This window comes from Carassius auratus, chromosome 45, assembly GCF_003368295.1.
Source record: "Carassius auratus strain Wakin chromosome 45, ASM336829v1, whole genome shotgun sequence".
Classification (NCBI taxonomy): domain Eukaryota; kingdom Metazoa; phylum Chordata; class Actinopteri; order Cypriniformes; family Cyprinidae; genus Carassius; species Carassius auratus.
The window spans coordinates 15,802,323-15,820,360 of NC_039287.1; the positions used below are offsets into that span (position 1 = coordinate 15,802,323).

General features: G+C 40.8%; 1 protein-coding gene across 2 annotated transcripts; it reads left to right on the forward strand.

Moving 5' to 3' along the window:
• Positions 1 to 112: 112 nt before the first annotated feature.
• LOC113063414 (isthmin-2-like) lies at positions 113 to 11,211 on the forward strand. 2 transcript variants are annotated; one of them, XM_026233781.1, is made up of 6 exons: positions 113 to 657; positions 5,670 to 5,855; positions 6,326 to 6,626; positions 9,139 to 9,276; positions 9,361 to 9,429; positions 10,097 to 11,211. In XM_026233781.1, the coding sequence occupies exons 1-6, from the start codon at positions 535 to 537 to the stop codon at positions 10,612 to 10,614; spliced, it is 1,335 nt and encodes a 444-aa protein (XP_026089566.1). In that variant the 5' UTR covers positions 113 to 534; the 3' UTR covers positions 10,615 to 11,211. The 2 variants fall into 2 exon arrangements, with proteins under 2 accessions (XP_026089566.1, XP_026089567.1); XM_026233782.1 differs by having other exon boundaries at positions 114 to 657; positions 5,673 to 5,855.
• The last annotated feature ends 6,827 nt before the right edge of the window (positions 11,212 to 18,038 follow it).

Below are 18,038 nucleotides of genomic sequence, written 5' to 3' on the forward strand. Positions count from 1 at the left end.
CACAAACACTCACCTGAGCGGAAATGATCCTCACACACCTGTCAGATGAATCAGCATCATTGGCTCTGGAAATTATTCTCCATCAGAGATCAGACCATCCTGCTGGTGTATCACTGCTGTGCACACAGCTCTACAGCTCAAGTGTACTTGTGATATCCGAGATGCCCACATCTACAGCATTAACGTGTAGGTAATGATTCAGTGCTCTGCCATCTTACAGAAGAAGTGGAGATAAGGTTTTGTAATAGCTGGATGAGGATGCACTGGAAGAGCAGCACGTGAGTGAGGTCAGCAGTAACGTTAGCTACTTAAACTGAGAGCCGATCAGTCCACATGGACAAACTCTGTGAAGAAGAGACTCAGCAAGTCGTTTCAAGTCACATACCTGTGCTAGTTTTAATGAAGTTTGGATGGAGATGAAGAGCAGTGCACTGAAGATCTTCGCCAAGAGGAAAATCCACAGAGCTTCCTAAACAACTATTGCTCATTTAATAAATTAGTAGTATTTAGTGGGCAGACACGCAATTGTGCAAAATGCTTACAGCGCGTAACAGTTTCTGGGGACTTTTAACAGTGCTGCTCGCTGTCTGGACAGAGCGCGCGACAGGCGTCCCTGTGAGGCGTCACGAGAGATCCAGACACGCGGACTCCACCGAGGTGAGTACAAGTGGATCGAGATATCCTTGATCTTATGTTGCTGTTGTTTTCATTCACTAATTTGATTTCACAGGGATTGATTAAAAAACACACTTTTATAATTAATTTATTTAATTAGTGCTGTGTGGGTCAATTTTATTGCTTTGCCTCTGCGTCCGACCCATATTTCAGCCTTTAAATAGCATGTGATGTTAAATAACACAAAATAATATAGTATGTGAGTATCATTTTGAACTGAGTATTGTTAGTATTAGTAGAATTGTTACGTAATTTCCAAACAATTTGTACTAGATTGTGTGAATATGTGGTTGCACTTTGTTTTAAGGTGTCCTTGTTACAGTGTAATTATATATATACTTACTTGTGAAATATTAATTAACTACAGCAATACTTAGTAGGTTAGGGTTAGAAATTGGGTTTGGCTTAGGGTTACTTTCAAGTAATTCTGCATAATTAATTGTTTTTATAATAGCAAGTACGTGTGTGTCACATGTGTAAGAAGGACACCTTAAAATAAAATGTTGAATATGTTATTATGTCTATACATTATTTATGTATTTGGATACAACATGCTGTATAACCATAGAGTGACAAATGCATCAGGCCATTTTATTTAAAACTTTTTTGTTTGTTTGTTTGTTTACTAATTTACACTACATATTTCCAAATGCAATACATGAGGCTGATAAAATAATTTGTGGAACTGACTCTTGAAGAAACTGCACCATGGGACATAACAGTTATTCTGAAAGACCCAAAAGCACAAATAGTGCAGGTTGTATTCATTTCAAGTCTTTAAGCATCAATAATGAACATTGTGTCACTTAAGCTAAATGAATATAATTTAAAATGTGCTGAGGATACATGTCTTCAGAAAAGTAAGAGTCTGAGGTAACATAGTTGACAGTGTTAGAGATAATGCTGCTAATAAAAGTGATCTTGAAGGAATTAGAATTGAATGCTTATATTTCTATATCCAGTTTTTTAATTTATTAATTAATAAGTTGTTTGCCACAAAATGGTAAGAGGTTGACCATTTAAAATGTGCCCTATGCTTTTGCCTTTTGGAATGAGTGCTCATTTGCCATGCTGTTGTATAAATGTGTAAGATGTCATGAATATTTTATTTAAAATAACAAATTATCTTAATACATAACCACCCCATAGCATCTTGCTTCGTTAACATGACTGAAACGAGTGACCCCAATAGATTCAAATCTCTAACCCTGTTTTTATTATTTCACCATGCAAAGGGGTCCAGAATGGAGAGAGGCCTACAGTAGAGCAATGCAATATGAGGCCTTACATAATACTGGTCAAAAAACACTTAGTGTTTTCACTCTCTCTCACGGGTCATAGTTCAGCTCCTAAATTATTTTTTTAGCCCCTCTTCTGTGTTAATGTGGAATTTCCTGCAGTCTGGTCTCCTTGATGCTATGTTTGTGCACAAGGGGGCCATGTCTAACCTCTCAAAGAAAGGTCCTTCTACTCAGCTTTGTATAACTAATGTCAGGTATTGGTAAGGGAGGAACTCAGGTGCAGACAGGGATTCTCAAACAAAGGGTTTATTACAAAAAGGGGAAACAAAAACCCACGAGGGGGAAAACACGGAGCAAGGTAAAGACTAAATAACTAAAACAGGACTGGACTGACAAGATAAACAAGGACTCTAAATACTAACTATAAACAAACGCTCACGGTAATACAAACACTTCTTAAGGAACAATCACAGAGTGGAACAATCACAATCACGGGTACAGGTACAGATCTCAATGACAATGAACCGACGCAAGACAGAGCACACTAGGAGATCTAAATAGGGGTACTAATCAAGACGCGACAGGTGTTACAGATAGGACAATCAAGACACGACTAGGTTAACAAGGGGGGCGGGGCAAGGGAACGAGACAACACAAGCACATGGCCCAAAGACAAGGCCATGCGCTTGTACACAAAACATGGGTCTGTCATGATCCTGCCTCAAGACTAGGAAAAATCAAGGACACGAGGGCAGAATCATGACAGAACCCCTCCCTTAAGGAGCGGCTTCCAGACGCTCCTCAAGGGAACATCAAACACGGGACACGACTGACATGACAGACTGGGACACAGACACAAACCAACAGGACATGACAAATAACAACAATGGCAAACATGAATACACAACAGCAGGGTTGGGGTGACAAATCAAAAAAAACAAACAGGGAAGGGGAGGAGGCGGGAGTACAAAGTTCATGGGGGACAGACCAGGGTGGGTGGGAGGGGTAGGGATCTTAGAAGGACAGGACGAAGGCTGACGACGGGGGGTACGGGCAGGTCTGGGTGGTGAGGGGCGGGGAGGGGTCTCGGGACAACTGACAGGGGACATGATAGGAGCAGACAAGGGACGCGGGGCAACACTTACGGGACGCGGGGCAAGACTTACGGGACGCGGGGAGACGACAGCTGGACACGGGGAGACAACATCTACTGGACACGGGACATCTACGGGACACGGGGCAACATCTACTGGACACGGGGGGACAACAGGACACGGGACATCTATGGGACACGGGGCCACATCAACAGGATACATGACTTCATCAGCAGGACACGGGGCAACACTCACGGGACACGGGGAGACGACATCTACGGGACACGGGGAGACGACATCAGGACACTCGGGATTTCTGGGGACAGGGTCTGAGGACAAGACAGGACTGACGGGGACTTCTAGGATACGGACAAGACTAGACAAATAATCAGAAAAGGCTTTAGCCGCTAAGACAATTGGCATCTCCTTACGAGATGAGATACACTGAACTAAAGTCTTTGCTGCAGAGTCGGCCGCGGCACTCTCCTGCGCTCTCACGACTGCCGACTTGCATACTGCCCTCTTCTTTGCCGGCTCGGGCACGCCAGCGCTCACCGCTGCTGGCTCGGACACGCTCACCGCTGCTGGCACGGGCACGCCAGCGCTCTCCGCTGCTGGCACGGGCACGCCAGCGCTCTCCGCTGCTGGCACGGGCACGCCAGCGCTCTCCGCTGCTGGCACGGGCACGCCAGCGCTCTCCGCTGCTGGCACGGGCACGCCAGCGCTCTCCGCTGCTGGCACGGGCACGCCAGCGCTCTCCGCTGCTGGCACGGGCACGCCAGCGCTCTCCGCTGCTGGCACGGGCACGCCAGCGCTCTCCGCTGCTGGCACGGGCACGCCAGCGCTCTCCGCTGCTGGCACGGGAGGAGACAGGGTCACAGGACCGGCAGGCCCCCTCTTCCTCCTCTTCCTCCTTGGGCGCGGTGCAGAGGCCACAGCTGGGTCAGAGGCGGGTTGGGGGAGTTTGGTCTCGGGCAGGGCAGTCTCGGACGCCGAAGACTCAGAAGTTGACTCCCATGAAAACCGTCTCACTCGTTTCATGGGGAGACTGCTGGCTGAGGAGGGCACCTCAGGACTCTGGGAGGGGCTTGCCTGACCCCCCAGGGTTGCCACGGCCAGGACACGACCCTCCGGGATCGCCGGCAGCTGGGTAGGTGGGGACCTCTGGGGCTCCTCCTCTCGCCCGCTCGCTCCGGAACGACCTCCCCTGGTCCCCCGGAACACCACAAGGCGAGAGCCCTCAAAACAATCTCGCTGGCTGGCTGATGCCATCCAGCATTGCCTCCTGTCTGCTGAGTTCCTTGGTGGTCGGTTCATTCTGTCAGGTATTGGTAAGGGAGGAACTCAGGTGCAGACAGGGATTCTCAAACAAAGGGTTTATTACAAAAAGGGGAAACAAAAACCCACGAGGGGGAAAACACGGAGCAAGGTAAAGACTAAATAACTAAAACAGGACTGGACTGACAAGATAAACAAGGACTCTAAATACTAACTATAAACAAACGCTCACGGTAATACAAACACTTCTTAAGGAACAATCACAGAGTGGAACAATCACAATCACGGGTACAGGTACAGATCTCAATGACAATGAACCGACGCAAGACAGAGCACACTAGGAGATCTAAATAGGGGTACTAATCAAGACGCGACAGGTGTTACAGATAGGACAATCAAGACACGACTAGGTTAACAAGGGGGGCGGGGCAAGGGAACGAGACAACACAAGCACATGGCCCAAAGACAAGGCCATGCGCTTGTACACAAAACATGGGTCTGTCATGATCCTGCCTCAAGACTAGGAAAAATCAAGGACACGAGGGCAGAATCATGACAACTAAATGTCTCTTTTGTTTTTACATCTGGGGCAGGGGTCATCAAGGGGAAAGAGAACTAAGAGGGGTCTTAGATTATTGTTTTTCTTCACTGGTTTGGTCCTGAGACTTTGATATTGGAGGTCACTTAAATCTAGGCTGCACTGCATGCTGCTTTCCCAAATGTCCCAACATAAAGTGTGTGTGCTGATTGTGTCCATGTGTCTCACCAATAAGCTCAGTAAGGGCTGTGTGTGTGACGTATGGTCTTTTGCCTGCTAAGGCTTTGTTCCGGATTCTAGAATTCATGCCATATTTGTGTGATGGTTAGAAAGCCCAGTGGCAGGACAAGCCACATTCCACAGGGAGGAAAGGCAATTTTACAGTAAATTCACAATAGAAAGAAAGACAAGAAATGGCCTCTTGGAGACAAAGGATGGGAGGATGGGAGGAAATTAAACTCGCTCTGTTAATTTATGTTAAGAGTCTTTAATGAGTGACAGCATCTAGTCTTTCAGCCCCTCTTGTTGAGACCTCCGGGGAAGAAAAGACTTACGACATCTCTGATTCACCACTGCATTCATGCAATATGTAACCAATTGTTAACAATGTTCAGCTGCTGAAAAAAACATTTATTCAGCAGTATGGAATGCTTTTTGAAGTTATTTAATAGTGGCATACATGAGATGCAGCACAAAAGCTAACGATGCAGTTGTTCCAAAATGTTCCAATAGAGTGGTGCAGGTATGATGTCAGAAGTCAGAAGACTAATTCGCTGCTGGTTCCGTTTGTTTTGTCATTAGACACATCTAATGAGAGACACTGACCATAATCTCCTGCACCAGCAGAACCAAATCCAGAATAATTTGGCAGACCTACATCCCCACCAACACAGGTGGCTTCAGCATCGCTCAACGGGTGTCCTACCACAGCCTGAGCCCGAGGAAGAATCAAAACCCTTTGTCCTAGACCTCAAAACCTTTCCAGATCTTGCAAATGCAGACGCTGGCTCCCAAAACCCAAACATTCAGGTGAGCACATGCAAGAGCACACATCTCAAGTTAGTAGCCATCTCTGTGAAATGCTTTGTGATGTGATGGTAGTGAGTTCCTCTTCCAATGCCTTTGATGATTGAGTGGGAAGTCCTAATATGCCAGTCCGGATATAATAAGCCATTACCGTTTGTCTCTACTCTGAGGCTAATGTCAAATCCTGTGTAATCCAAAAAGTCAGCATCCATAGTGAGTCATCACTCCTGATTGGATGTAATTAAGTGTAATAAGTAATCTGATTTTGAGATGAAGAGGAAGTAATGTTGCTTGATTTGATATTGAGGCTGAGCTACTGACTGTTCTCTAGACTTACTAATAGAATAATTAGAATGGTTTGTCTTCAGTGCCTTTATTAGCTGTGTGTTTTTTAAGTTCTTAAAATAACACCCAATGTTCCCTATTATAATTCAGTGATTTAGTCCCTGTGTACTTTGCATCTTTGGTTATAGGTGACCATCGAGGTGTTGAATGACCCACCCATGGAAGTGGACACGGACCTGATTAAAGAAAGGAGTAATGACTGGCCTACATCTTCTCCCTCCTCTACTGTAGAATGGCATGGTGGGAAGAAGCTTTTCTGGCCTTTATTTTGGGGCTATGCAGATGTAGATTCAGGTGAGGATGGTACCGGCCAAGCAGGGGAGGAAGAGGATGATTATGCACTGGAGTTTGACCGTGGGGAGCCCCTTCCTAGTGTGCTTGGCAAAACAGGTGGCAACTGGGAAAATCCATGGACCCAACACCATTATGGTGAGCAGTTTGTTTATTAGCCAGTTCTACAGGTCTTGAGAATTTAGAAGTAATAGTATGTGAACTTTCAAGCTATGTAATTAAAAAAAGCTTTGGAATGGAGAAAGCTGTCTTCAAGCAAGTTCAGAATTTGCAGAACTGCCATGTATCCATATATTAAAACTATTAATAGAAAAAGTTGGTTTCCAGCTGATGGAATGGGAGAATTCAAGAATGCTGCTTTGGCAGCAGTCAGATGAAGGCAATTTGTAGGGTTGTTTAAGGGAAAGGGAGATGAAGATATTGGGGAGTAAGGGTAGAGCGAGCTGTTTCACAGCATTGATTCAGACTAGCCAGCGGCAGGGTATTTGTGAGCGCCGGACCTTTGATGTAGACACTGGTTTCACTCGGCGGAGAAGACCGCTGTTTGAAGATGAGCCCAATCCGCTCACTAATGGCAGCGTGAGTATGTTCTCTTGAGCAAATAAGCCTGTGCTTGTGTTTAATTAGAGCATAGATTGGGAACACAGAGTGAGAGGGGTCATCCGGTTACTTTTTATGTCCCGCGGGTTGGACCCCAGACCCTGCCTCCCCCCACTACCCCCTCCATCCCAGAGCGGCTGGCTCTTTCAAGCTTGTTCAAGAATCCTAGGCTTTTCAAGGCCATGCATAACATTACGCCTCTGTTGCTTTTTTGTTTTTCTCTCCAGGCCATGTCTGTGTCATGGTGGGAATTGCATACTTTGCGTTGTAGCTGTGCAGTCTTGTTTCACTGGGGACAAGGATGAAATGGAATGGGGGTTTAATTAGAGTGATGGTGGAAGACACAATGACTGAGTGCTAAATTTAGAGATTAATGGCGTTTTTTCCATTGTGTGGTATGACTCGGCTCAGTACGGCTCAGCACAATATGGTTTAGTACTGAATTAGTACTATTACTATTAATCTTATTTTTGACATAATTTCTCTTTTCTATCTCATGTCCTGAAATGTATACAGGTATATATATATATATATATACACACACACACACACACATACAGACAACCCAAATTCCAGAAAATTTAGGACGTTTTGTAAAATGCAATAAAATTAAAACATTTAGTCTGTTCATTCTCTTTAAAATGTATTTAATTGACATTGAGGCATATATTGGAATTGTGCAGAGACATATACTGCCATCAAGATGACATCTTTCATTGCAAGTCCATCGTTATTAGATCAATGCCAGGTCTCATTCTTCGTGTGCTACAACAGCATGACACACAGAGGGAATGTGCTAGAAATGGAAAAAAAAATATATTATTAAAGTTCTGATCGTAGGTTCAAGAGGAGCCTAAACATTCAGTCCTGTCAGTCATCGTTACAAGCTTTTATAAGCAGCAGCAGTCATTATGCTGTCCTAGGGACAGTTATTCCGGCGTCCCTCCACCTCCCCATCTCCTCCTTTATTTCTGTCATTCTCCCTCTATGTAGTTCCACACAAGGTGGGTTGAACTCAGAGCTCAAGCCTAGGGTTGAGCCTCTGTCGATGACAGCAAGCCAAGTTCGTTTACCATAAACTATTAAGGCTGGATGGACAGGCGAACTTGTGAAATTGTAAAAATAGCACAACAAAAATGGTCTAATCAAGAACTGGTCCTCTGCTATAAGACAAGCCCTGTGGCTTTTATGGATTTCACAGTTTGGCAGTTCTACAAAGCCAGCAAGAGCAGACACTGAGCCTTTGTCTCCTTTTCATCTTTAACTATAGTCTGTCTGTAATCAGGGCACCATCACTGTGTGTGCAATATCACTGGCTCCCCACCCAGATTCAGGTTAAATATTTAAACATGCTAGTCTGTAATCAATACTCTATATTACAGAAGTCAGAAGAAGACATCTGTTGTCTTTGTTTAATCCATTATCTGCAGTTTGTTTTTAGTAAAGAGAGTTTTGAAATCTCTCAAATGCTAAAAGCTAATCAGCCTTTAGAAGTCTTTTTAAATTCTTTATTGAATTGTTTTTTTTTTAGCGGCTATAAGCCCTAGCAAAAGCTTACTCTTGCAGCTTACCCTTGCATTCTTGTGCAAAAGTTACAGCCAAGAGTGCTAGCATGCTATTGCAAAGGATTTCCTGGGATGGTGTCTTTGAGTGATGAGTGGTTGTTAATATGTTTCTATGCATTTTCTGGGTTTATTCTTCAGACATTACTGCTGTGATTGCTCACAAGTCATTAGTGTAAACAGAGTCTAAAACATTTAAGAATCGAATCACTGAAACCCCATATGTGGGGTAGTCAGAAACAAAATAATAGGGTGTGTGTCTTAACAACACAAGAGGTCAAAGGAAATGCATTTGAAACACATGCTATGATGCTAATACCAAGTGTGAATAGTAATGTTCGTATATCTCAGATGGCCACTTGTGAGCGGACCACTGAAAACTATTCAAGGTTAGGGGTTTTGTTTAAAACCTAAACCTAGCAATAGGGAGGCGTGCCTTAGACATAATCACAAATAAATGTTATAACTAATAATTATTTTGTTGTTAGGAGAGAAAGAGGAACAATGGGGCACGTGGAGTCCCTGTACTGTCACGTGTGGCCATGGCAACCAGACTCGATCACGTTCATGTGGAGATTTCTGCATCTCCACCGAATCCCAAAGCTGTGACCGTATGCCATGCCCAGGTTACTTAAGTACTCAAAAATGTCTTCTTTTTTTTCTAAACCATTTTATGTGAAATTAAGTAACAGTGATTTTTTTCCCCACAGATGATTGGAACAGTGTGGCTCATGTCTTTCCATTTGAGATGGAAAATGGCACAGAACCCTTTGGCACTAGTAAGTGTTTTAAACTTTTTGTTAAAGCTGTCGATATTCAGTTCAGATAATCATGAATAACAAATTGAAAAAAAAATAAAATGAAATAGTTATAATGTCCCAAATGAAAACAAAAGCATTCAGACACTGACTGTCAGATGTTAGTGAAACACTCGTGGAGTTGCTGAACTGACTCTAAACAGCCACAAGAAATCTCCTCGACACCAGTTGATTAACAATAGCAGTGTATTCTGCTTGTAGGTGATATTTCATGCATGTTTTCGAACCCTTATGATAATGAAATCGGAGCATACCAGGATGGCAAGTGACATGATTTTTGTTAAATGTTCCCTTTGGATTAGATTTATAATTTTAAGAAGCTCTTGCACCGTGATCATGAAAAAAACAGAACTGCATTACGTGGTTGCGACGTAAAATCAGATGAATGTGTTAACTGTGTTAAATAAACTGTATCAGACCTATCCAATTATTTGTATTAGTTAATGCTTTTTGCAACGTAGTCTATATGATCTATACCCAAAACAATGTTTGAAAATTTGAACAAATATATGAATTCTTATTTTCTAATGCATCAATCTATCGCGCTATTTTTAAAGCCCTACTGGGCAAACGTCACTCTGTTATCGTTGATCACGTGTAATCTGTTTGGGTTTGGTTGTTCTTGCAGATGTTGACAGCTGCGATAAGTGGTTGAATTGTACGAGTGAGTTTCTCCAGCGTTACCTGCAGCAGGTGTTGACTGAATTACCCAGCTGTCCGTGCACCTATCCTTCAGAAGCCTTCAACAATATAGTCAGTCTGCTGGATGCAGGACATGGTCGGATCTTCCAGTGGAGGGATGCTAGTGCGCCAAAAGAGCGTCTGGATATCTACAAACCCTCGGCACGCTTTTGCTTGCGTTCTGGCCTCTCAAGAGATGGCACCACCCTGGCTGCCCAGCATTGTTGCTACGATGACAACAAGCATCTTATTACAAGGGGCAGGGGTGCAGGTACCCCCAACCTAATCAGCACAGAGTTCTCTCCAGAACTGCATTTTAAGGTGGATGTATTGCCTTGGATACTATGCAAAGGAGACTGGAGCAGGTTTCATGCCGTCCGCCCACCCAATAATGGCCTGCATTGCACAGAGAATCCCCAGCAGGACATTTTCATGAACGAATTGGAGGAGGCCAGAGAATATTAAATCACCAAATGACTGTCCCTCCTCTTACACACCGTCCTGCTGTGGTGCTTTACCCAATTCAAATATGCCAGCTAGCCACATGCTACTCCTATGTTGTGGGACACTGTGTTCGCAAAGCATTGCATTTCTTATGTTTGAAACATTGTGGAAATTTAAGAAATGTTTAAAAATTTATTATAATCCATCTGTTGATAATCTTTGTCATGACATGTCAATCTTGTAACCCTTGTATTTGTGTAAATGACCAATACAGCATTTTGTTGTTGTTGTTGTTGCTGCTGCAGTCACATACAGTGGGGTACAACAGTCTGACACCACGACTGAAAATGTTTGTCAAATTTAATACATATTTATTATAAGCTATAATTTATCAGCATAGCTATTTTAATGAAAAGTTGTATTTAAAAAAAATGAATTTCGTGAATTTCATTCATGAGTGTCTCCCTTTTGCTTGATGGACCGCAGAACTCAACATTTGTGCAAAAACGGAGGATAATGTTATCTGGCATGATATGAGAATATTCCAAAGAGCATCTTATGTGCTTCAATCCGAAAATGGTCAATATAATTTGATATTTGAACATTTTATTTATTATTTGTTTTAATATTAACATTTAATCATCATTGATTTTGAGTCCCGTATATTCAATGTGGTCTCTGACCTTTGGACCCCACTGTATTTACTCTGATATCAGTGCTGTCTAATGTAAAATCTGGATCCTGAAGCAAAATGAGTTAAAAAGTCTGCTTTAGACTTACGGGGATGTTTGAGAGCCAATGGACACACTTCATTGCCAACTCAGGGTAAACATAACAATGTTCATTTAGTTCTTTATTAGTGTCAGAATCTCAGAAAGGGAAAGAACTGACAGACGTATAAAGAGAATATTATAATGAGTATATTGTTCTAATGTGGTACCTTATATAATGTTTTGTACGATTTTGTTATTTAGTTGTTCTGCGACTGTGCATTTGCTGTGTTGTTATTGCTGTTGCTTTTCATTTGTTGTTTGGGAACTGTTGCAAGGGATACTTAATATTGCTCCATACTGAAATATGGCTCTTAAGAGTACGCAGACTGCGTATGCACATGCTACGGCTGGCACTTTATTTAATGCATTTATCGAAAATATATTTGCATGATGAAGCATTGTTATCCGTGTTTCTGGTGTTTGTGTTGTGAAGGGATTGCTTCGTGTGGTCGCTGTCACATTAATGGCAAGAAGAGTATTTCTGTGTTGGCATGTGTTGTAAAGTATTTATTGTGTTTTCATCGTACATTTGCGGACGCTTTGAAATGATCATCTATTCAGATGGTGCACTACCCAGAGTCCTCCAGGACACACTGACCTAAAAAGGGAAATCAAACATCTCTTTAACAACAAAACAAGTTAATGTCTGCTGTTCATTATCATGTATACTTTATAATGATTTTGCATGTTGCAAAAAAAAAAAAATTCTTGTTTCTTTCAATAAAATGCATGCGTCAGAGTTAACATCTGGATTAACTGATGCTAAGCAATAACACTCGTGTATACTTTTTTGGCACTTCAATGCAAATACCTGTCATTCATTTATATGAACAACCATCAATACCCATAGATCAGTGAGAGACTCATGAGAGCTGTTGCCTTTGATAACTCAGTTTTAACTAGAAACATCCAGCAACTGGAAACTCATCTCTCCTGGCTATCTGCTTTTTTGGAAAATCTGTTTTAAGTTAGAAAATCTAAGTTGTCCCTGTCATTTCAAACTACAAACTACAAAACTATGTTTGACTACATCAATCCAAATCAGAGATGCTACTAGTTAAAGTTATTCTCAACATAATCGCTTGAAAGTTTCTGTTATATATTAATGTATATCCAAGCATCAGACCTTTTCAGACTTTTCACCAATGACAATCTGTCATATTTGTCACATATTGTTTTATTATTTGTCTTATATTGTCACAATCAACACTACAATATAGCAAGATCTAAATCCTGAAGATCACTCTTATCATTGTTTTATTTTGTCATCGCCCCAGCTCTAAAACATGCTAACTGGTTAAGCTAAGGCCTTATAGGCATTTATATATGTAAAGCTGCTTTGAAATGCTACACAAATTAATTTGAGTTACGGTTTCTATACCACTAACTGATTTACATCCAAGTATTCTCCTCAGCATTCAGATAGATAAATAGATAGATAGATAGATAGATAGATAGATAGATAGATAGATAGATAGATAGATAGATAGATAGATAGATAGATAGATAGATAGATAGATAGATAGATAGACAGTTATGTCATGAATACAGAATAACACAAAATGCACCAGTATTTCAAATCAACATCCGAGGTTTGGGCTCTCCAGCAGGCACCCTGCCAGTATTTGGTGACCTCTCTCATGGCTACAGGAATCTAAAATTTCCTCTGTTCGTGTGGCCGAAGAGCGTCTTCAGTACTCCCATGCTGCCTGCCACCCACCGAGACCACAAATCTAAGAGATACAGGCCACACATGCTAAAAACCCTCTAGCGTTCATGAGTTTTTCTTTTCAATTACCCGGTTGCCTGAAGCCCGAGAACTGTGGTGATCTTTTCTAACACAAATCTTGTGGTTTAGAATTAATCTAACCAAAGATTTAAATCCAATCCATTCTTTCAGTTCACACCAGTACATCAATAACTGTTTAATTTTGATCTTTGCTGCTGATGACATGTGAAGTGTTAATTAAATGCCAAACTGACTAAACATTAGGCTGCAAGTCAAGAGTTGGCACCGAATGATCAATGCACAGAATCATGTGACAAAACAAGAAAGGCAGCAGTCTCAATGGGAGCAGGACAAACAAAAATGCATATGGTTAAGAACTTAACAAATATTTGTAATTAAAACTGAGACTGTTATGAAAGAATAACATTTTATTACAAGTAGCCTACTGGGGCCTGTACCATGAAGCTGGATTAGGTGGCTAGCCAGCTAAGTTTCAGCTTAGTTTCCGCCAACCCTGGGTTTTAGGTACTATGAAAGTAGCTCGGCTTTAATCTGTGTTTGTTGCCATGGTATCTTACACTGCATGGCTAACCTGCTCCAGGGCAGGTTATGTTCTGGGTTAGAGATCTCAAACTGAAGGTGAACCAATCAAATGTGAGAGAAGTGACACATGTCTGACACAAAGTAACTCCAGTTTATCTTGCTCCAAATTAAAGGTAAAAAACAAAACAAAAAAAACATGGAAGTCCGGCTTTAATGATAATAACTGAGTCATTTTATGATTTATATAATTATTGTGAATTCATATTATTATTTATCTCTTACACACAAGCAATTTTAGTTTAACAGTTATTATAAATTATTTTAAATAAATATTAATGAATACAGATCATGTAATATAAATAAGCTGTAGTATCAAAAGATTGCACTATTTTAAAAACTACAAAGCTGAATTTACATGTTCAAGTCTCTATCACTATATATTTTCAAATATATAAACTAAGTTAACAAGTTCCACTTGTGACTAAACTGATGGAGCAAGATCATTTATTTTATTAGTCCTCCTTCATTTTCCATATGACATTTAAATGTGTCATATTCTTCAATCTCTTAACCTTTAGCAAAACCTTTAACCTTCAGTTTTGAATCTAGCTGGGTCTCTCGCGAGAAGTAAATCAAACTTGCTTTGTGTTGCAAGGCTCGTGATTGGCTGTTTGCCAGTGATGTCACACATTCATGTGCACGCGCACTACAAACTCAGGATCAAAGCCTGAATTGACAAAGAAAGTTGATGAACAGCATCATGGTACCAACAAAGCCAGATTGGAGAGGTTTGGTTTTGTCAACTGAAAACTAATCCTGTAACTCTGAATTTGTTCAGCTACCATCATGGTACAGGCCCCTGGTATATTGACAGTACAACAATAGCCTTTCACATCTGTTGAATATATATATATGTTTATATTATTTTATTACTTTTTATTGTATTTTAGAACACTTTTTTATTTCTCATCTTATCAATTTTTTATCTTCTATATTTTGCGGTTTTGTTTGTTTTCCAATGCACAGACATTTACAGTATTAAAACATAAGTGATAAAAAGTTTGAAATACAGCACATACACAGGCTACAGTTAGTAAGGTCATCAGGCGCGACACGTGACTTGGCACAAGAAGATTAACACTGCCCTCTATCGTCCATTTCTTCAGTGGTAAAAACAAAACACTTTTCTATAAACTCTTCAGAATATTTCATTTATAATTTGTATAGATATTTGTCTTATTTTGATTTGTTTTACTTGACTAATGTCTTGTTGATTTGAACTTGCACCTAGTTAGTGTTACGTAACTGATAAATCACATATTGCATAGATCTCTCTCTCTCTCTCACTCACACACACACACACACACACACACTTGTGACCATGTTCGTGTTTTTAAGGGCAGAAAAATATGGCCCTGTCTATAGGCTGAACAGTTTTCATTATGTTGTGATCAAGGTCCATTGTCCTGAGGCTACAAAAGTAAATATTTAATTTCATTACTGTTCGCAATCAGAAAACTCAAAATCTAATGAATAAAATTCTCTGCCCTGTAATTGTAGACAATCCTGATGTCACCTAAGTAAACCAAAGATCCCTTCATACAAACGCCTCTTTAACTTGTTTGGAAAACAGTAAGCTTTAATTTAATAATTCCTTACATTTTATATAGAGCTTTTCTAGGCACTCAAAGCCCTTTACATAGTCAGGGGGTATCTCCTCATCCACCACCAGTGTGAAGCATCCACCTGGATCAGGCCACCACATTATGATTGACAGAGTAATCAGTTGTATTTAAAGGGGTTTTTAAAAATCTGTTTATCATGAAATGAAGCAAACAATGATATGTTGTGCTATTCATGGGTTTATGCTCATTTTACAAAGCAATATGCCTATAGTTAGGATTTATTAGGATTTTTGTAGATGTTTGTAGAAATGAACAAAGTAGATCCAACAATTTCAATTTTTTTGCCTGCCTCTTACATAAATATTATACAGGCTGCTTATATAGTAGGGTGGTCAATCATTTAAAATGTGAATTTCAATGTCTGACCTGCAAATTTGTATTACAACATGTAGACATGTGACCAAAAGCAAGAACAATATGTCAGTCCCGAACAACTAAGCTAAATTAAAAGAACACAAACTTTCATTCTCCAGGTTTGTATTAATGCTGGAAGGTAGATTAGATCATATCAAGAGCATTCAAATCAATTTAGCCTGCTCAAACTCTAGTGCAACTACGACTTAATGCACATTGTTTTTGGTTTAATGCTGCTTAAATGCATTTGCATGTTTTATGGGATTTGTTTTATCCAGTGTTGTGAAAGTCTGAATCAATCTTCTCAGGTTCCTTGTAAATGGCTTAGTGACGGCTATGGACCATGATGGTACAGGCAGCGTTGCATCATGGATCCTCCTCTGAATTACTGAAATGAGATAGAGATGCACCTCAGCTGATGTTGTCTTATCCGTCAGATACTTACGAAGCTTGATGGGCACTTTCAACGAGATGATGGTGTCAGACTCTGTTCCATGTCTTGTGGTGTGTTTTCCTGCCCCACATGCTCCATGTTGATGATTATGGCCGTATTTGTTTCTTCCTGTTCCTTTTTAGTTCTATCAGTTCCAGCTGTGTATAATTAATTAATTAAGGTTCAATGTTTTTTTCTGAGACCTCTTCAATTGGCTCAAACAGAGCTTTAGACAGTCCTTCCAAGACAACAGTCAGATCCCAAGCCAGGACCCTAGAGCAGCTTGCAGGCTTCAGCCGCAACACACCAGAGGAAACGAGCCAATAGCAAGTTTCTTCCCAATGATTGACCACCCAAATGGCATGTTAGGCAACTATAGCCACCACGTACAACTTTAAGGTGGAGGGAGATAATCCTGCAGAGGATCGCTACTGCAGAAACTCCAGCACTGAACCAACCAGGCTGTTAACTGGGTCCTGCTGTCGATTGCCACACCAAATAGTTAACAGAGCCCACTTCAAGGTGTACGGTTTCCTTTTGGTGGGAGATCTTGAATGGAGTATGGTCTCAACAACCTCAGTTGAGAGACTGGATTATATGAGTTGTGCCCCTCAGAGGACACACCCATAGCTTAACATCGTTTTAATCATACACTAGATTTAATTATATCGCATGGAATCGATCTTACTACTATAGATATTGTACCTCAAAGTGCTGATATTAAAGACCATTTCCTTGTATCGTGCATGCTGCGTGTAACTGATATTAACTATATGTCGCAGCGATACCGTCTGGGCAGAACTATTGTTCCAGCTACCAAAGAAAGATTCGCAAATAACCTGCCTGATCTATCTCAACTGCTATTTGTACCCAAAAATACACATGAATTAGACCAAATTACTGACAACATGGGCACTATTTTCTCTAATACATAAGAAGCTGTTGCCCCCATCAAATTGGAAAAGGTTAGAGAAAAACGTACTGTACCATGGTATAACAGTAATACTCACTCTCTCAAGAAAGTAACTTGTAGTCTTGAACGCAAATGGAGAAAAACTAACTTAGAAGTTTTTAGAATTGCATGGAAAAACAGTATGTCCAGCTATAGACAGGCTCTAAAAACTGCTAGGGCAGAGCATATACACAAACTCATTGAAAATAACCAAAACAATCCAAGGTTTTTATTTAGCACAGTGGCTAAGTTAACAAATTACCAGACGCCACCTGATTCAAATATTCCACCAACGTTTAATAGTAATGACTTTATGAATTTTTTCACTGATAAAATAGATAACATTAGAAATACAATAGCGAATGTAGATTCTACAGCGTCTAACACTTCAGTTTCATCCATCGCACCCAAAGATAAACTGCAGTGCTTTACAACCATAGGACAGGAAGAGCAAAATAAACTTATCACTGTATCTAAACCAACAACATGTTTATTAGATCCTGTACCCACTAAATTACTGAAAGAGCTGTTACCTGTAGCCGAAGAACCGCTTCTCAATATCATTAACTCGTCGTTATCTTTAGGTCACGTCCCAAAACCATTCAAGCTGGCGGTTATCAAGCCTCTTATTAAGAAACCAAAACTAGATCCTAGTGTACTGGCAAATTATAGGCCTATTTCAAATCTTCCATTTATGTCTAAAATTTTAGAAAAAGTTGTGTCTGCTCAATTGAGCACCTTCCTGCATAAAAATGATCTGTATGAAGAATTTCAGTCAGGTTTTAGGCCCCACCATAGCACAGAAACTGCACTTGTTAAAATTATAAATGACCTGCTCCTTGCGTCAGACCAAGGCTGCATCTCATTTCTAGTCTTACTTGATCTTAGTGCTGCGTTCGACACCATAGATCATGACATACTCATAGATCGATTACAAAACTATACAGGTATTCAAGGGCAGGCTCTAAGATGGTTT